The sequence below is a fragment of the Pogoniulus pusillus genome, chromosome 21 (genome assembly GCF_015220805.1).
Source record: "Pogoniulus pusillus isolate bPogPus1 chromosome 21, bPogPus1.pri, whole genome shotgun sequence".
NCBI lineage: Eukaryota > Metazoa > Chordata > Aves > Piciformes > Lybiidae > Pogoniulus > Pogoniulus pusillus.
The window spans coordinates 18,559,863-18,580,447 of NC_087284.1; the positions used below are offsets into that span (position 1 = coordinate 18,559,863).

The 20,585-nt window shown below is 42.5% G+C and overlaps 1 protein-coding gene across 4 annotated transcripts in view; it reads left to right on the plus strand.

Annotated features, from left to right (window-relative positions):
• CDYL (chromodomain Y like) overlaps window positions 1-20,585 on the plus strand; it is an 85,343-nt gene that overhangs the window by 42,785 nt on the left and 21,973 nt on the right. For 3 of the 4 annotated variants that reach the window (XR_010306261.1, XR_010306262.1, XM_064161125.1), the window contains exon 2: window positions 7,492-8,158. The exons of the other annotated variant lie outside the window; for it this stretch is intronic. Coding sequence is in view for 1 of the 3 variants with exons in the window: in XM_064161125.1 (XP_064017195.1) it covers window positions 7,492-8,158 (667 nt within the window). In the remaining 2 variants the exon portion in view is untranslated. The remainder of the gene's footprint in view (window positions 1-7,491; window positions 8,159-20,585) is intronic. 4 annotated transcript variants of the gene reach the window in all.

Here is a 20,585-nt window from a genome sequence, read left to right on the forward strand (position 1 = left end):
GGATTGATAGCATGAAGAGCCACCAGAAGTGGTGACTCCTGTTCATACACATACATGTCTTCCATTTCCATTGCTTCCTCAAGAGGAGGCTGGGAACTGCACCAAGCTGTAAAGTGATGATCCTGTTTGAACTCATCCTGCTGGTCCTGACTGCCAGAAGAGAGTCAAGTGGGTGAATTCCGCATTGGCAGGCCTTGGGATAAATCAGGTATCATCCCTCATCCCAGAGCTGTCACAAAATAGCACAGAAGCTGTGTCGTTGGTTTTAGCTCATTTGACATAAAGGCAGTAATTGTCAGCATCTGGTCTGTGGTTATTTTGTATAGCTCTGGCCTTCAGAAGGACATAGATGTAACAGAGACATCGCCATAGCAGAGAGTCCTGTGCCATGTAGACACTGACTAGTTGTGCCATAAGCGATAGGACAAGAGGAAAGCCTCAGGTTGTTCCAGGAGAGGTTTGGGTTGGGCATAAGGATCAGTTTCTTCCCTAAAATGGCTGTCAAGCCCTAGAGCAGGCTGCCCAGGGCAGTGGTGGAAGTCCCCATCCCTGCAGGGTTTTAAAAGGTTGTAGATGCGGTGCTGAGGGGGGACATGGTTTAGCAGTGACCTGGCAGTGCTTGCTTGATGATTGGGCTCGATTCGAAAGGTCTTTTCCAACCAAAATGATTCTATAAGATGCAGCAGATCAGTTTACAGCAGTTCATTGATTGTTAATCCAGCCACTGTTGTGCTAATCAAATAGGTCAGCCTCAGGAGCATGCGGCCACGGGGTTACCTTCACGGGGTTACCTTCACGGTGAGAAGCGGAGTAACATGGAGCTGCAGCACAGATGATCTCAGGAATTCGTACACTATCTTAGTGTAAACTTTTAAATCATGTTGTTCAGATGTAAACCATACATTAACTCTGGCTTTGGAGTTCTCAACATAAGTGTGTTAAGCTGATTTCAAACTACCTGCTGGTGCTCACTGCACCGAGAAGCACTCTGAACTGGGGTTGAATCCTGCTATTAGGAATTATGTATTTTCTAATCAAATATGCACTTTGATGGTTTTAGTGCACATCCTATGGCCCTTCAGGTGGATTTTGGTGTCCTCCTCAAATCTGTGTTTGAATAACTGCCTTCCCCAAACTACTTCCTCTATTAACTAAAAGCAAAACTTGGCACTTCAATTGTTCTCATACAGAGTGTGCTACTATATATTGCTTGCATCTTTTTTTCATGTAGAATGCATTTTTTTTATTTACAGTAGTACTTGAATACTCTTTATAGTTGACTTCTTCAAGATTTTAACAAATAGAGGATATATTCATTCCTAAACATGGCTCATTGCTTGTGGCTGGTCCTTTAGGTCTCATTTGTACATGGAACAGTTCAACCAGAAGTGACTCCACATGCGTGCAGGACTTGCTCTAGTTTCTGTCTATGAACTGGGGAGTGTCTGTCATGGTAGTTTGGCTCAATTGGAGAGAATCAGTTGAGTGAAGCAGTTGGTGCTGTGGCCCTAACCTCTGTTCTGCTGTGCACCACTTGTATTTTGGACTAGATTTAGGAGAGCCCCTCAGGATCCAATACCCATGCCGCAACATGTGTTGAAACTGTTAAGAGCTGTTCCTTGCGTGCACCTTGTGCCCCCTTAGGGGCTGAAGCATGGCAGATACCACCATGGCATTGGTGAGACCAGTTCCAGTTTGTATTTCTCTGTAAAGAATTCACATTGTGTGCAAAAACTGGTCTGGGACCAAACCAGTGCCCACTAAGTGGGGAGTGTGTGGAGGGGAGAAGGTTTTGCTTCTCAGTTGCACTGTTGCGCTGAACAAAAGTACTGATGTAAACGTAGCCTCCAGCTACCAGAGCGAGGTCTTATATATTCTGCAGACAACAGCAAGAGTGTGAAGTCAGACAGATTCTCTGCTGTTAACTTTAAATTAATTTAGCCTGACATGAATGTGAGGACAGAGAGGAACATCATGGGAATGGGAAGTGGGAAATGGATTTATGATACACAGGGCAGCACTTGTTGAATATTTATATCCTCACTTACATGTTTAATTTGGTCATTCTGGTATTTGTTAATTCCCCTTGACAACTATACCTTCAGTTTAATGTCTTAAAATCTGTTAAAGTAGGATATTTTTAAAAAAATCCATGTATATAAAAATAGACAGACAGAGTGTTCCTTGTATGCACTTTACAAATAGTGCCCAAATTACAATGCTTTAGACTAAGAACATCTTCTTCAATTTCATCTGTGCTTTGACAGACCTGAGCTAAAGGTCCTTTAGGACAGATGGCAAGTGTGTGTCCTTTCCTGGCCTATCGAGATGGAGCAGTTACTGTACCTGGCTTGCCCAGAGGTGCTTGCTGTCCTCTGTTGGAAGGTGACATCCTCTTAGATGTGTTGGAAAACGCTGCCTCTATGGCTGCTTTCCAAACTGTTTACATTAGCTTAAATACTCCTAGTATCTAAACCAGGTCGCTTTGACAAAGATACATTAAGGAGTAATGACACAAGGAGCTGTACTAGCAGAAGGGGAGGAGCTATTGTCTCTGAGCGTGGGACAGGAAGGAGCAGTTGTGACTGTGGTGTTGTTAATAAAAGCAATTCAAAGTGTCTGCTGCTTTGGGGAGAAAAAGCAAACATGAGCTGATTCTCTCTACTTTAATGAAAATAAAGGCAATATAGCATTTTACAGAGGGCAATCTTAGGTATAGGTGTGTGGGGCTGTAGTTTGGATGCTCTGCTGTTGGGTTACATTTCTGACAAGTGCCTTGTTCTCTGATTTACTACGAGCTGGGGTTTTGAGTGCTGTCCATCAGTGCCTCAGGTGGGTAAAGTGATAACATAGCAGGCTGAAATGAACTGGGAGATACTATCTTTTATGATGGAGTCACAGCATCAGTGGATAAGGGAAGAGCAACTGATGTCATCTACCTGGAATTGTGTAAAATGTTTGACACTGTCCTTCATGACATCCAGATGGCCAGATTGGACAGGCAGGGACTTGAGGGATGGACTGCTCACTGGATAAGGAACTGGCTGGGTGATCACATGCGATCAGCGGCTCAGTCTCCAAATCGAGACCAATGACAGGTGGTGTCCCGCAGGGGTCAATACTGGGAGCAGTGCTGTTTGACATCTTTGTCAGCAATATGGACAGTGGTGCTGAGTGCACCCTCAGCAAGGCTGAATGACACCAAGCTGTGTGGTCTGCTTGACACGCTGGAGGGAAGGGATGCCATCCTGTGAGACCTTGCAGGCTGGAGAGTGCACCCGAGCCAACCTCAGGAAGTTCTACAAGGCCAAGTGTAAAGTTCTACACCTGAGCTAGGGCAATCCCAAGCACAAATAGGGGCTGGGCAAGGAGTGGCTTGAGAGTATTCTGGAGGAGAAGGACTTGTGGGTGCCAGTTGATGGGAAAAATGAACATGAGCTGGCAAAGTGCACTTGCACCCAGAAGGCAAACTGTATCAAGCAGGACAAGGGAGGTGATTCTCCCCCTCTACACTGCTCTCGTAAGACTCTACCAGGAGTACTGTGTCTAGTTACGGAGGCTCCAGTGCAAGAAGGACATGGAACTGTTGGAGTGGGCTAAAAAGGTGATCAGAGGGCTAGAGGACCTCCCCTGTGGGCACAGGCTTTGAGAGTTGGGGCTTTTCAGCCTGGAGAAGAGAAGGCTCTGTGGAGACCTCATGGTGGCCTTCCACTACCAGAAGGGGGCCTACAGGAAAGCTAGGGAAGGACTTTTTACCAGGGCTTGTGGTGATTAAACAACGGAGAACGGACTGAAGGTTGAGAAGGGCAGATTTAGTCTGAGTATTAGGAATACATTCTTTACAGTGGGGATGGTGAGACGTGGGAAGAAGTTGCCCAGGGAGGCTGTAGATGCCCCCTCCCTGGAGGTATTGAAAGCCAAGTTGGATGAAGCCTTGAGAAACCTGATCTAGTGGATTGTATCCCTGTCCATGGCAGGAAGGGTTGGAACTAGATGATATCAAAGTCCCTTCCAACCCAAACCATTCTATGATCTTTTACCACCCAGACAGTTTGCCTCATAACTTCCACTTACTCTTGTTTTATCTGTTTATTGTTGATTATCTGGTTTATTGTTACACTTATGCCTACAAGGGAGCTAGGACAGATTTTTTTATCAGATCCTTTTGTGACAGGACAAGGGGTGATGTTTTTCCACTAAAGGAGAAATTACTCAGAAAGAAGAAATTTTTTACACTGAAGGTAGCGCAACACCAGCCCAGGTTGTCCAGAGAGGTGGTAGAAGTCCCATCTCTGGAACCAATCCAGGTCAGGCTATTTGAGGCTTTGAGCTGTCGGCAGAGGCTTGGACTAGATGACCTTTCAAGGTCCCTTCCAAACCATTCAATGATTCTGTGATCTTTGCCTTTTATATAATTTACGTTTTTGTTTTGATTCTTCCACAGCACTTGAAAACTAACAGTTAAGCAGCCAGTCTTGGCAGCACAGAGCCTTTTAATTACTAAAAATAAATATTACCCTGTGTCAGAAGGCATTGGACACTGCAGAAAAGGTAGCTGGCACAAACTAGTTGTCTCCAGCATTTCTGGCATGATCTTGGCTAAGGATGTGGTCTAGCTTTTACCCTGGTGGTTGAGGGCATGTTGCCAGGTTTTAACTCTCTGAGCTAACTCAGCATGAGATCAGAAAAGCACTTGCTTAGCTCTGGGGTGACAGTAGCAGGGGAAGAACCAATTCTGGACATGTGGCTGTTGCCTGCCTGTATCATCAAACTCCCCTCTAACCCATGTGTCTGGAAGAAGGAACACACATTGTATTGTGAGACTTTGAGATGTGTTGCATTAGAGCAACCTGCTCTAGGTGACCCTGCTTTAGCAGAGGGTTTGGACTGGATGATGTCTGGGGGTGGTCCCTTCTAACCCCCACTACGCTGGAATTCTCTGACATTTCATGTCATGTCACTGCTATATATCAAAGTAGAAATGGATTACTTGGGCAAGCTTTCTTTTGCAGAAGAAAAACAGAAGTACAATTTTGCCACAAAACCGAGTTTAAATATGTCACTAGTTCAGGATGAATATTCCTTCTCTATCCCCAAACTCACTGCACACTCTGGAACCGTTCCAGTTTCCTCTTCCTGGATCTGGATGAGAAACACGTTTGTCACTGGTATCAGACACAAAAGAGCTGAAGCAGAATATCTCTGAGTAGTTTTTCAGGTGGTCCTGGGGGAGTTGAACTAATCAAGCTGAAATAATCACAAAAAGTCCCTCACTAGAGCTCTAAGGCCGCATGATAAATTGTGTATCACAGGTTAATTGCTGTAATTTTTGTGTTGTAAATAAAACAGAAATAAGATGTCTTCAAGAAGAATTAGAGGGTTAGGAAAAAGTCCTCTTTTAATCAAAAAGGGCAGTGTCAGAGGAGGCTTTGTTGCAGGCTTGGACAATACAGCTAAATATAACCATTTTCTTTCTGCATTTCTGTTTGGTCTATAAATCATCAGGTTGGGAATGGATTTTTTTGTGCATGCTGTTCTAGAGTTCATCTGTTATCTCTGCAAGGTGTCTGGTTTTTTGGATGAGAAGGATGTCTTCCTACTTGAAAAGGGCATGTCCTTAATGGGTGGCCTTTCAGCACGGAAAGACATTAGTAGAACTTTGTGCCTGGTAATCGATGCTGCTTGTTACAGAGATTTCCTGCTAGACAATAAAAATCCCCTGCTAGCCGTAGAGATCTTATTCTGAGAGTTGTGGTTTTAAAAATCTATTTTAAAAGGTCAAGAGAGGGAGAGAGGATAAGCAAAGACTATGACATGAACTGCTTTTTGGACAATAGATCAAATTTGATTTCTGAGCTTGGTTTTATATTTGATTTCAACATTTAAGGCTCAATAGGACTTCTTGCTCTGTCTTTAAAAATATTGGAAGGTGTATTTCTCCATAATGACTATTTAGGGGAGAACTTTGGTGAAGCTGTTCTTAAATACAATTTCATGGTTAATTTTTCTACCTGTGCGTAAATTTAATAACCAGGATGTATTTTAACATTTGAGATAATATTTGGACATTTATGCTGTGTTGTTCTATAAAATGTTTTGACTTGCACAACTGAGTACCAAAATAAGGTGAAGGCAAAGGATATGACACTTAGGAGCTAACTTGTGTTTGGTGGTGATTTATGTGGTGTTTTGTTGGGGTTTGTTGGTTGGTTGGTTGGTTTTTGCTTTGGGGTTTATTTGGTAAGACCTGTGCAAAATGCAACATCGTAACAACAGGATACCTGCAGGGTAAGGCATGAAGTTCTGTTACTGGAGAAGATGATAACAATAATAATCATTTATTTATTTAGATTCACTGTTGAAGACCAGGTAGGACATGATGATAACATGCAACATATAAAAATGAGATGCAGTCTTAATTCAGTCTGCTGTCAACAGTTATGTGATTTGGGTAATGAATCATATACCATATATTTTCCTTCCATCTTTCCACACTTTTCTGTAGAGAATCCATTTGGTTAATGCCACTCCAGTAGTGGTCTTCAGAGCTTCTTCTATGGATATGTGATCTTAGCTTACAGGGGTGTTTTTTGTTCTTGAGAGGCTAGGAGTTAAAAGCAGAAATGGGAAGGGAAAAGTAGAATAGTGAAAGGGAAGTCATAAAACCAGCCTTGCACTTAAATCTCTCTTTTGTTTTAAGGAATTCCTTTTCTGCAGCACTGCCACTAACACCATTCCTGCAGCTGCTGCTGTCTGCCTTACCCCACTGCTTGGATTCCTCTGGCCTGTGGGTCCCATGTGCAGTTGCAGCATGTGCATATTTAATACTTGTGACATAAATACCATCTCTATTTGCAGATAAGTGAGGCATGGTGATTTGTTCAAGTATGTGTATCAAAGACTAGTCAAAGCAAGTATGAAAGAACAACTGCTGAAAAAAAAAACCCTAATTCTTCTGTATTTGCCCCAGTTTCTGAGCTGTATGCTGTTGTCCCTGGTAGCTAAAGGATGGCTTACTGTAACAGATTCTTGTGTATGCTTCATGTTAAGCAAGCAAATCATTCAAATAATATCAAATTGGTCAGTTTTGTGAAGCAAACACATGATATTTGTACAGAAATTTAAACATCATCTCTGAATTCAGAGAGGGAAATCGTGTCCGCACTGACGCCAGTGTCAAAACCTCACTGGATCCGGGATTGGTTGTCAACTGTGATGTGTCATATTCAGGTTCTTGCACACCCAAAATACTTACTGAAGAGTAATTTTGGCATTTTACAACATCTGATATAAGGTGAAAATAACAGTCTGATGTGCAAAGAGGAATTTCCAGCCCACACTGAAAGACTGTAAGCTCTGTAGGTACAATACAGAGCTACAGAACTCAACACTATTTTACAGTCCATCTACACTTCAGTTATTTTGCATGCAAGTTGTTCACTGGAGTTGTGCATTTGCCCATGTCTAATGTTTAATTTTCCTTTTTAACAGGTAGAGAGAATTGTTGACAAGAGGAAAAACAAGAAAGGAAAAACAGAGTATTTGGTGCGATGGAAAGGATATGACAGTGGAGATGATACCTGGGAGCCAGAACAGCACCTTGTTAATTGTGTGGAATATATACATGAGTTTAACAGACGTCACAACGAAAAACAGAAAGAAAGCACATTAACCAGGACAAACAGGACCTCTCCAAATAATGCCAGAAAGCAAATTTCTAGATCAACTAATAGTTCTTTTTCAAAGACATCTACTAAATCTTTAGTTATGAGTAAAGATCATGAGTCAAAAAATAATCAACTCTTTTCTGCCACCCAGAAGTTCCGGAAAAACAATCCACCATCCCTTGCTGGAAGGAAAAATATGGACCTTGCAAAATCAGGTATTAAAATCCTTGTGCCCAAAAGTCCAATTAAGAGCCGGACAACAGTTGATGGTTTCCAGAATGAAAGCCCAGATAAAATGGACCACATAGAGCAGGATCAGGAAGACTCTGTGGCACCAGAAGTAGCAGCAGAAAAACCGGTGGGAGCTTTATTAGGACCTGGTGCAGAGCGTGCTAGGATGGGGAGCCGACCAAGGATACATTCCTTAGTGCCACAATTGCCCGTGCCAGTAACAGCCACCATTGCATCAGCATTAACAATAAATGGAAAAGGTAGGTGTGCCTTTGCTGTGGAGTTGCCATTTGATCTTTGTTTTGCTGTTGAGATGCAAACAGATTGCCCCTCTGTTTCAGCCAGGATAAACAAAGTCTGGAGAGCGTCACAACTTTATTTTACGTAACCATTTAACTACAAATTCGTTCCAGATTTTGTCAGCTTTTGCTTTCCTTGCCTCTAGAGGTTCCTGGGTATTTGTGGTTTCAGAGTCACCATGGGATACATTTGTGTCTGCCTTGACATTGCATGGTACACACACTCAGTGTACCAGTCTCAGAGATTGCATCAATGCTTTAAGTTTATTTATGTGGAGCAAGCATAGCATGAATATTCGAAACAGGTTATGGGAATAGGTGAATGGTGTGAGCAGGGATTGAAGAAGGTTGCACATATATTTTCTTATTGCCTGGAAAAAATACCTGTGAGAGTGATTTTGCTTTTAAATAAATGAAGTTAAGTTTTGTTTCAGTAAAAATCTGAGCCAGTTGTAGACATACACCTGCCTTCAGCTTGGATTGAATTCTGTCTTTGTTAGACTTTATTAACACTTTGTTGATCATATCTCTCTTGGTATTAAGAGTTTATTTAGGTTTCATGTCTGGCTGCCCAATATTTTAGTAGATGAGAATTTATTCAAGTTAACTCAAAGGATTTTCAAACCATGAAACAGGTTTCCCAAGGAGATGGTTGAATCCCCATCCCTGGAGGTATTTAAAAGACCAAGAGGTGTGTTGCTGAGTGACATGGTTTAACACCAGACTTGGTAGAGTTAGATAATGGTTAGACTTGATCTTAAAGCTTTTTTGCAACCAAAGCAATTGTATGATTCTAAGTTTACTGTAAAATGTATGATACCAAAGAAACATAAACCACATTTGTGGGAGGAAGCTGTTTATTCTCCTCACTCAGATGAGACTCTTGTTTAAGACTTCACGGTCCGAACGTGAGCCAGAAGTGTGCCCAGGTGGCCAATAGAGCCAATGGCATCCTGGCCTGTATCAGGAGCAGTGTGGCCAGTAGGACAAGGGAGGTTATCCTTCCCTGTACTCAACACTGGTCAGGCCACATATTGTGTACTGTGTCCAGTTCTGGGCTCCTCAGTTCAAGAGAGATGTTGAGATACTGGAATGTGTCCAGAGAAGGGCAACAAAGCTGGTGAGGGGCCTGGAACACAAACCCTATGAGGAGAGGCGGAGGGAGCTGGGGTTGTTTAGCTTGGAGAAGAGGAGTCTTGGGGGGACCTCATTGCTGTCTACAACTCCCTGAAGGGAGGTTGTAGCCAGGTGGGGTTGGTCTCTTCTGCCAGACAACCAGCAACAGAACAAGGGGACGCAGTCTCAAGTTGTGCAGGGGGAAGTCTAGGCTGGATGTTGGGAGGAAGTTGTTGCCAGAGAGAGTGATTGGCATTGGAATGGGCTGCCTAGGGGCCATCCCTGGTGGTGTTGAAGAAAAGACTGGATTAGGCACTAAGTGCTAGTGGTTTTAGGCACTAGTGGTCTAGTTGATTGGCTAGGGCTGGGTGATAGGTGAGACTGGATGATCTTGGAGGTCTCTTCCAACCTGGTTAATTCTATGATTCAGAACCCTTAACTGTTGCTCAGTATTTTAATGTTTATACTTTTTTTTTTATTCCTTAACTTTTAATTCCACCACCTGGAAAGGCAAGGATCTTACCTCAACCTGCTGGCCACATGTCTCCTAATGCAGCCCAGGATCTGGTTAGCCCTCCTGGCTGAAAGTGCACACTGCCGGCTCATGTTGAGCTTCTCATCCACCAGCAATATAAGCTGGATAGTATAGGCTGGATACTATAGGCTGGATGTTAGGAGGAGGTTCTTGACAGAGAGATTTGCCATTGGAATGGGCTGCCCAGGGAGGTGGTGGAGTCACTGTCCCTGGAGGTGTTCAAGAAAAGACTGGATGAGGCACTTAGTGCCATGGTCTGGTTGAGTGGCTAGGGCTGGGGGATAGGTTGGACTGGATGAACTTGGAGGTCTCTTCCAACCTGGTTCATTCTGTGTGATTCTGTGATTCTGTTGTCCTCATTCTTGTGCCTCAAAACCTTGCTTCTTCCCTATCAGATCCAGGTCGTTGTGTAGTCACAGATGTTTTCAGTTTTGATGTGTAGTACTGTGTTCTCAAATAGATAAAATCCTCATGTATGCTGCTGATAGAAAAATTGCTTGGAAACTATGGACTCAGCCTGCAACACTTAGAGACAGACCATACAGGCCAAAAACAGGTTTTGGGGACTTTGGGAAAATTTGCATTGGGTGCCCTGCTGTTGCTTGCACCCAGATTTCCTGAAAAACCAAGAGAGGTTAGAAAACAGTGAGCAAAGGAGGAGTGTGCTCCTGGAGCTGTGGAGTCAGGTAATGCATCACTCTGATTTGCTCCAGCTGAATTGAGTAACCATGGTAGTGCACACATGGATGCCAGGATTATCTCTTGCTTTGCATAGACTGAAGAGGGAGTGTAAATCACAGAAGATGTAAACAGAGCTGAAGGGAGAACTGCAAGAGACGCTAGTATGAGATTTCTGAGTAGCTGAGGTAGAGGAGAGTGTATGTGTGAGTGCACCTAGGATGATTCTGTAATAATTAAGACACGTTTTGGAGTGTGGTGGTGTTCCTGGGGAAGAGGTTGGTGAGCACTGCCTTTGGTGTCCTGTTTTTTTACCTTGTAGTGGTCATAAAACATTGGGGCACAAAAGACCTTCTTAAGTAGATCAGAAACCACTAATGATTAACACATTCCTACCATCTTTTCGCTGTAGTAGTAGTAGCACAGTGAGGAGTACCTCAGAACAGGGCATCTAGTGGAAACGATCTGCTCAGGAGTGATGATAGCACAGAATATTAGCCGAGCTGCCTTTATCGGTGCCACTGAGATGTTACAGCTGCCACCACCTCCTTCAGCTCTTCTTAGACATCCATCTTGGCTGCTAACATTGAAAGGTATTGAGTGACACCAGGGACGATGGCAGTACAAGACTTTTGTCATCTTTTCACAAGATCTTAAGGTGTGGATCACAAAAGGGAGAGCCAGGAAATAGTCACAATACGTGATTGTCCAGAACTACACAATGTTTTTCCACCTTCTGTCTGCTGCTGGCAGTATGTTAGTACAAGTACAGCAACTGAGGCTTTCCCGTTCTGTCCTGATGCGTTGCTGCTGATCCCCAAGCTGACCTGTGTAGTCTACTGAGAAACAGATACTACATGTCCACATTTAATAAAGTTTTGCAGGCAGTTGTGCTCCTGGGGCCAGCATCCAAATTAAACAGTGATTCTCTTATTCTAAAACTTGGAAACAAAGTTGCAAAAGACAAATACTTCTGTTTCTATATGATAAGCTATTAAGGATTTCTTGCACAGGTCTCTTCCTTGTGGAATCTCAGCCTCTCCTTGAGCCATTCTATGTGGCTAATAGACCTTCATTTAGAGGGAAGCCCAGAGGGGCAGCCCTGGCTCCTAGGGCTAGCCAGGCCTTGGAGCTTCCTGAGGTGACACATTCTCTGCCTCTTCATTGAAGCTGATCTCTTCTTGTCTCTGCTGCTCATTAAAAGCTGTAAATGGATGCTTGTGGCCTTCCTTCCCATGCATGGGGCTGTTGCAATTTAGGATCTCATTTCGCTCCTTATCCAGGACGTTCTTTTGGCCTCAAGTGATGAGGTCACTTCACACTTTGGACACCACCTCGGGAATCGTACATCATGAAAGGTATTACTTGTGCAGAAACTGCATCAAATTCATACCCTCATCTTCTTGTCCACCAGATCTGCCATGTTAATAATACAAATGAGAGACCTGGCATTTGGAGCAGGCTTTCCAAACTTCCCACCTCCTCTGCATGCAACTTCTATTAATTTCCAGAGTTTCTATTCCCACGTGGAGGATGCTGTCTAGATAGCTAAAACCCATTTTACTTGAACTGTTGTCAAGGGTTATGGCTAGGCCAGCCACTAGATGAATGACAGATGCTCTTTTTGAACCACTCTCCTTTTCCAAAGGGAAGAGAAGGGCAATGAAGTATAGGGGTTGATGGGTTGGGAAAGAAAACTAAACCAGCTTGAATTAAAATGAAATAGATACAAACCAATATCCAGTTTAATCCTGAAGGTGGTGTCTATGGACTGGAATCCCTTGTTGGTCAGTTTGTGGTCACCTGTCCTGTCTACTTGCTACCACTGACTTTCTGCAAGTGCTCTGGGTCTGCACAGGAGCAGATCTAAGCAAGGGCCTTTCTGAACTCCAATTTCCAGTTTTGAGATTGTTGGGTTTGAAGTGTGAGACTGGTGTCGACGTTTTAGTCCTAGTTCAGGATGGTGAAACTTCAACATTTAGTTTGTTCTTCCTTTGGTTTCCCCGTTTCAATTTTATTTTTGGTGTGGGCTATTTTGGTTTTTAAATTTGATGTATAATGAAAGTACATGGCAGGCAAAACCCCTTGTATGCACAGGAAAGTCCTGTGGCTGCAATTACTAGGAAACAGTAGTAGTGTTCATATGGTCCTGCTTTTTATGAGACAAACTGCCATGATAAAGTTCTTGTTCCTCACTTCCTACAGCCTCAAAAAAGGCAATCAGCAAATATTGTATAAATATTCAGGGGTAGCAGAGGAATAACTTAACAGCAATGTTTGCTCTGGGAGCTATGGGTTTCACATTGCTGCTGAAATGTAGCTGCTACCCAAAGTAGATGTCTTATTAAAGAAAACCTTTGTATTAAATGCTCTTATCTTAAAGACCTGGCCTTGAAGGTAGAGTGGATGAAGTAATAATATACTACAATGTCAAGAAGGGTCATGTGTGGAAGAAGTGGGAATGGGCCATTGAATGAACATGGCTGTGCTTCTGATTTGTTAAAATAGTGTGGTAATCATCAGGAAAACCAACGTCTGTTTGGGTTAAGTATCTGGTAGCTTTAATCTCAACAGGAACTAAGGAAACCTCTAAGTGCTTGTGGAAGTAACAGGAACTGGAGAGAAAAGTACCTTCTCAATACAACTCCAAGCTGAGCTGAAAGCAGTTCAGCTGCTCCTTGCTCCATGATGTGAGGAGGTCACTCAGTTCCCTCCCAGATTCTACCAATTACTTCTACCAGTTCTTTCTTCCTGTACCTGCCTGGATGTTGGCCTTTATGTAAGGAGCAAACTGCACACTGCAACCAGCACATCTCATTAGGGCACCTTCAAGGAGTCCCGCGGGAAGAGTGAGGCAGCTGACAAAGGTGTGTGGGTGTGAAACACATGAATTGTCCGGGTGGCCCACAAACTATCCATACAACACTCCCCAAAGGCAAAACGAACTTGCAGAAGTTTCTTGCTGTGTGAATTAGTGTGGACAGTACAACAAAAGGGAAGTTGGGATTGTGTGACAGATTTTTCTGATTTTTGTTTGTTTTTAGCATCCTGAAATGGCAGAGGCAGTTTGCATCTTCTGTTTGTTGGTTTGTTTGGCTTGTGTTTGTTTGTTTTGGTGTTGGTTTGCTTGTTTTGATTTAGTAGTAAAATGTGATTCAAAAAGAAGCCCTAAGACGAGAGTTTCCTTTTTCAGTATGTTTGTACGTTGCACTTGGAGGCTTTATCTGCTGACTCGGTCTGGAAAGCACCCAAGTATTTTATTAGTGTAAACAAAAGCCTATGAAATGGGTTAAAGTCCTGTGTAATGCCTGCCTTACTTTTGAAATTACTAGGTAAACTTCTTGTTCAGATGCACTGCTGTGTAATTTTGTGTCTCCTATTACGTGCATTTAGCAAATGGTGGAGAGAAAAACAGGTTTCATGTAATCAACCATAAAGAGAGCATTGTCGTTTTATTTGGGATAGCCAGCTCAAAAGCCCCTCCAGTCTGAAGAGATCTGTTGGGTTGTATTCTCCCCCCATCCATTGGCTGGCTGGACAGGTTTCAAATTCACTTGGCATTTTGGAGTAGACACAGCAATGGCCTCACTAAGATAGAGTAGAGAAAAGGTGACCTTTCTTGACCTGCTAGTTGCACTCTGCTTAATTCTGAGATAGGTTGTATTCTACCTATATTAGTAGAAGCAGGAAAAGTTCATCTGATAATAATGGGTGTTTGTGTTTGTTGTGATTTTCTGGTTTAATTTCTGATCACAAAGGGTGACAGAGTATTCTTGAGTTTGAAGAATCATCTGGTTTTGCTTTCTGTAGGCAATTAGCTTGAAAACCTCTTTAAATATTTCAAACCACAAAACACAAGTTAATCTGGTTACTCTTACTGAAGCTAGTGAGACATTTTGTTGTCTTGTTTTTGGCTTTGCACATCGACAGTGGCTTCACTCCATTAATTTTATTGGGTCCTCTATGGGCAGGTAAGTATGTGTGTGGTGTTAGAAATGACCTCTCTAAGCACAAACAAGGGAGCAGCAAACAAAAACATAGTCGAGAAGAGTAGATTTAGAGTGGTTATTAGGAGGAAGTTCTTTACCATGAGGGTAGTGGAACACTGGAACAGGTTGCTCTGGGCAACCTGATCTAATGGAGGATGTGTCTGCTCATGGTGGGGGGAGCTGGATTAGATGACCTTCAGAGGTCCTTTCCAACCCAGACCATTCTATGATTATTTTTTTGCTTGCTGTGAAGCTTTGGGGAAGAAAATGGACTTGTTACAATGCTGTGCTAAAATATTTTGCTCTTAAGTATTTTCCATGGTCATTTTTGCAGTGGTCCTCTTCAACTATCTGGTCATAATAAAGAGTTCACTGTTAGTGCTTATTGGCATAGTCCATTTTGAAAAGTCATCTTCTGTTTGAACAAGATCTGTGAGTAGATTGATGCATGAAGTGTTATGGAGCTCTCCATTCTCTGTTATATGCATAAAGTATCTAAGTAACACATACAATTCTGTGAGTCTTTTGAAAAGACTGAATTTTACAATACAGTTGCATTTATTCCCAGGTTTTAAAGTTATTTTGCTTTCTAGCTTCATATTTCTGGTGTGAAATCTGGCATCAGGCTAATGTATAGCATGCTTGTTTCAGATTGTGGCAGAAGTTTAGGCCTCAATATTACATCTCCCTAGATTTAATTCAGTTAAAGTGTGATATGAAGAAATTATCACCGCAGAATGATGGATTATAAATTACCAACCTGTAAGGGAAATGCAATGCAAATAGATCAAATACTTAAATTCAGCATAAACATGTGTAAAAGCCACTTGGTGGTTCTGTAGATGACCTGGCATTAACACCTCCACACTGCTGTTGTGGATGCTCTTATTTAAAAACAAAATCAAAAAGCCAAACAAAAAAACCTCTCCAACATTGTTGAATTATTTATAAATATTAGGACCATCCACATTCTCACTGCAGAAAATGCTAAAATCAGTTTAGTTCATGGGAGCTCCTTAAATCTGAATTCTCTGTTGTGTGAGGCTGTACTGAGAGGATGCCTTAGTTTTGGTGTCCTGTGTCGTGCAGCACCCTTGGATAGAGGACACTGTGTAGGAGCTGTTAGTGTTGGCACACAATGGTCTCAGAATTGAGGTGTAGAGTAGGAAGAGTCTGAGAACGGAAGTGCTTGGGGATATCTGGTGGTATTTGGCTTTCTTCTAAATTGTTTTGTCTGTGTGTAGTGATAATGCTTTCTTTAATGTGATGTCCTTCCAGAAGTCTCTGTAGTGGTTGCTTGGGCTTCACAGTGACGCAAGATTAAAGTTCATGTTCAGAAGGAACTGCATAAAACCACAATAGATATCAACACTATTGTGCAGAATTCCTACAACAGTTATTGCACAGCACTATTACTAACAGAGTTTTGTGGAATGGTTTGGTTTGGTTTGGAACAGACGTTTAAAGGTCATCTAGTCCAACCATCCCTGCAGTCAGCAGGTACATCTTCAACTGGAGCAGGTTGTTCAGAGCCCTGGCCAACCTGACCTGGAATGCTTCCAGGATTGGGACATCTACCACCTTCCTGGGCAACCTGGGCCAGTGTTTCACCACCCTCAATGTAAAAAATGTCTTCCTTCTATCTAGCCTAAATCTTCTTCTTTTGGTTTAAAACTAACATGTTTTATGGCAGGATTGCTTGCCTCTTGTTTTCCTTTGTATAGATACAGGAGGTTGGATTAGGCACTTGTGACTAACTTTAGGTTGCGAGGTTTGTCCTGCAGTAATTTTTTTTCCTTTACAGTTGGAATATTCTTTCATTGTTTTAGGTTTTTAAAAACATACAACATTTAAGTCAGAAGATACTGAGGTCATCTGTTCTGTGCTCCAGTGTATTACAAGTCATTTAATTTCATCACTTTTTGCTATATCCTGAGTTAGCTTCGGTTAGCCTGGAGTATTACCAGACTCTGGAGGCTAAATTTATGTTTGTCATTTAATGCTGAATAGCAGGGAGTTGATTAGAAAAAATATGCTCAGATGAAAATACTTGGTTTGTATGTCATGTTCTGCATAACATCTTGAGAGGATGCCATCTGCTTCTGAATAAATAAATAAACTGGATTCCTATTAAAAGAGCTTGCTTGCAGAAAAGCAGCTTATGTTTCAGCCATGTACACATAGCTCAGCCCTGCTAGTGTGCTCTCCAAACATGTCCTTCTGGCAACCTCTGCTCTTCCCACCAAGCCCCATGCAGATTGTTGTGCCTCTCTGAATGCCAGAGTGTGCTGGCAATGAAAAACCAAGCAGGCTGGTTAGGAAAACTTCTGTTGAGGTCATTCTGCTGAAAGGGCTTGTTACACCACTGGCAACTGCTAGGGAAGAGGAGGCGGAGGAGGGGAGATTGCCTTGCTTCTCAACTCCTGGAAAGCAGGTTGGAGCTAGGTGAGGGCCAGTGTCTTCTCCCTAGTAACAAGCAGTAGGACAAGGGAAGGTGGAATCAAGTTATCACAGAGGAGGTTTAGATTGGATAGGTTTCAATTTTTGGCCAAGGACACAGTGCTTTCAGTAGCATGTAGCTCATCTCATGTTTTGGTGACATGAATTTCTTCTGTCTGACAGTGTGTTTTGCTCATTTCCAGTATGAACATTGATTACATTTGCTGGCAGGTGTTTGATTTTCTCCTAATTAAAATTGGCATCATTCTGGCCATTAATTGCTTTAGAATAGTTTCAATAGTTTACCATACTCTGATCTTTCCATAAGGTGCTCAAAGCTCTATTTTACTGGGGGGGAATGTGTGTCTTGTTTCAGCTTTTCAGTGCAGTCCTCACAGTAAGGTTTTGAGTTTGATGCTAACAGGTTTCTCAGACTTTTGGCTGCTTGATTGGCTGTTTTTTGCCCTCACTGTGCATGCAACACAATTGTTCATTTGCTGAGAGGTCAAAAGGCAAGGGAAGGGCAGCAGGACAGGAATGAAACCTGCAGAAAACAAGTTACTCTAACTTATAGCTTACTTGAAAGACTCTAAGCAGTAGTAGACAAGGACCATTTAATGAGGGCTACAGGCTTCAGCGAGTGGAAATTCAGTAAATTGTCTCTGGTTTTGAAAGTTTATCACCCCCATATCTCTCCAGGTTGCCTGAGAAGAAGATACTTGGGCTTCATTTGGTGATTGTTGCTCCACAACCCCCTTTTTTGACAATTAATTTTAGCATGAATCCCCACAGAAGGATGCTTGTTTGGTTTCAGTTCCATCTCTAAAACATTTGGATTTCTCTAGAATGTCACTGCCTGGTTTAGAGACTGCATTTGATCTTATTTTTTCCCTCCTACAACCATTGTTAGACATTTAAAACTGAAACAGGCTGGCAGCTAAAAGACAAAGTTCAGGGAATGTATGTGTTCTTTGTGTATCTTTCTCTGAGAACGTTGTACCTTTGTTAGAAACCAAAGGGATTCCATAGGCAAACACTCTGACCAAATGGGTTTGCCCCAGATACCTGTGAGCCAGTTCGAGTCATTCTATGGCAGTCGTTACACGCATCACAGCAGAAGGATTCCCTTTGTTCTCCACTGCTGTGGTACTTAGTGCTGCCGTAACACTGATGTTCTTACTCTCTCACCACATAAGCTTATGGTCTGGCAAGTGCCTTCCAAGCTGCCTTTTCTGCTCTAAATCTCATGTTGGTGTTCATGGATTGCTGCTACGTGGTGTTTTTATTTCTATTTCTGACACTTCAACACTTGAAACTTTCAATAGGGATGTGAATACTTGCTTTGAATGGCAGTTTTTCACAATATCTCAAGTTTGGGATTAATATAGGCATGCAGAGAAGTGTCCATGTGCTTCTCTTTACATCTGACTATATTTAACTTCTGCTGTTTTCTAGTAGTAGTGCAGAGTATGTACTTTGTCATCTTTTATGAAAGGAAGAAGGTTCTAATGTGACCACACTGTTAAATCAACCACAAAATTAGTCTTTGGCATGGGATAGCAAAAGGGATTTGTGAAAGTATAGGTTGTAGAAGTAAGTTAGATAAGCCCAAGTTAAGTAATGTTAATGAAGTTTGAGGTTAAAATCCACACAGTAGAAGAATCACACTGGCAAAAAAATGGGAAAGTGGAATGAAACAACTGTTGATTCTCTTGAATCATAAATGCAGCTTAGGTAAGCAGATGGAAAGCAGTGGCTTTCAGTGCAACTTACCCTCTTACTAGGATAGAGAAAGGAATATCCTTTCCAGAAGGAAATTTTAAACCAGAAGGAGAAGTTTACACCATTTTTGGTGTATGTATGTTCACAGTGCCTACCTTTCAGTGGACAACAACATCTAATGGGTAAACTTCCACTGAAGATGTAAGAGGAAATCATCGCTACACATCACATTTGTAGGAGTTAGATTTGGTTTTAGCCATTGTACTTGAAATAGTAATGGTTTGGGACAACAATGAAACTTGGCTTGGCTTGAGATTTTAGCCTTCTGGGAAAAGAAGAGACAAAACCTCAGGCTCTTCACCTGCCATCCAAACTTAAAACATGTTAACAGAAGAATAAAGGAAAGGAAAAGTAAAAGGAAATGTCAATGGTAGAAAGTTCTGTGGTGAATATTTGGCATGCATCAGAGGGAATTATGTGGAAGAAACATATAGGATGTCAGGAACTGACAGACCCTGAGAACATCACCCATTGCTCAGCAGTTTGCTTTCTGCATGTCTTAACTGCCAAAGGCAATGAGCAATCCTCTGCTGTTCAGATGAGCCTTTGTGCAGTGACCTGCAGTGTAATATGGCTCTGGCCTTTGTGCCAGAGATGTGCTTTTGCTATCAGGTTAAATTCATTCAGATTTGGCTACCTTTTAAGTGTTTCTAAAAATATTTGCCTGTGTGCATGGTCAGCACAACCTTTCCTCTTCATTTTTAGCCATTTCATTGCCTGAAGATTGCCTGCACTGAGCACAGTCTGACTTGGAAATGGATATTGACATCACCTGTGGGTGTCTCCTCCTGACAATGCTAATCCAGTCTTCTTTTCAGTGAGAGATCTCCTTAGCAGAGGAATACTGACCTCTTCAAAAAGACCTGTGTGGTTTTTTGAGGGGTGTGAGTTTTGTGGAAGACTCTCCTGCAACTCATGTTCAGCTACTAAATGCTCTTTTTGCTCATGGTGACGTTTCCCTGACAAAGTACTGTTTGATTTAGGGGGATAAAAAGAAGCCTCTCAAGAGGGAACTGGTTCTTCTTTGGCTGAGACTTACATTCTCCCTCCCAGTGTGCTTTGGATGATCAGGTAACTTTCAGCACTCAGTTGCTAGAGAGCAATCCCATGAAAAAGGACCTAGGAGTCCTGGTGAACAATAAGCTATTCATGAGACAGCAGTGTGCCCCTGTAGCCAAGAAGGCCAATGGGTTGCATTACAAAGAGCAGATCTGGGGAGGTTCTTTTCCTCCTTATGCTGCTCTGTTGAGGCCCACCTAGAACACTGCATCCAGTTCTGGGCTTCCCAGTTCAAGAGGACGGGGGTCTAGTTGAGAGTGTCCAACAGAGAGCTACAAGGATGATAAGGGGCTGGAGCACTGCCTTATGAGGAAAGGCTGAGAGACCTGGGGCCTTTTAGTCTGGAGAGGAGAAGACTGAGAGGGGATTTAATAAATGTATATAAATACATGAGGGCTGAGTGTCAGGGACAGCCTCTGCTCACTGGTGCCCTGTGATAGGACAAGGGGCAATGAATGTAAACTTACAGCACAGGAAGTTCCACCTCAACCTGAAGAATTTCTTTACTGTAAGGGTCCCAGAACACTGGAACAGCCTCCCCACAGACATTGTGGAGTTTCCTTCTCTGGAAACTTTCAGGACCTATCTGGATGCCTCCCTGTGCAACCTGCACTAGATCACATGGTCCTGCTCTGGCAGGAGGGTTGCACATGAAGATCTTCAGAGGTCACTTCCAACCCCAAACATCCCTAACATCCTGCGATCCTGTGGTTCAGGAGTAACAACACACAATCCTGGACAAAACAGGCAGTTGCAGAACAACTCTTAAGGCCAAGAAAAGGGCAAAAAT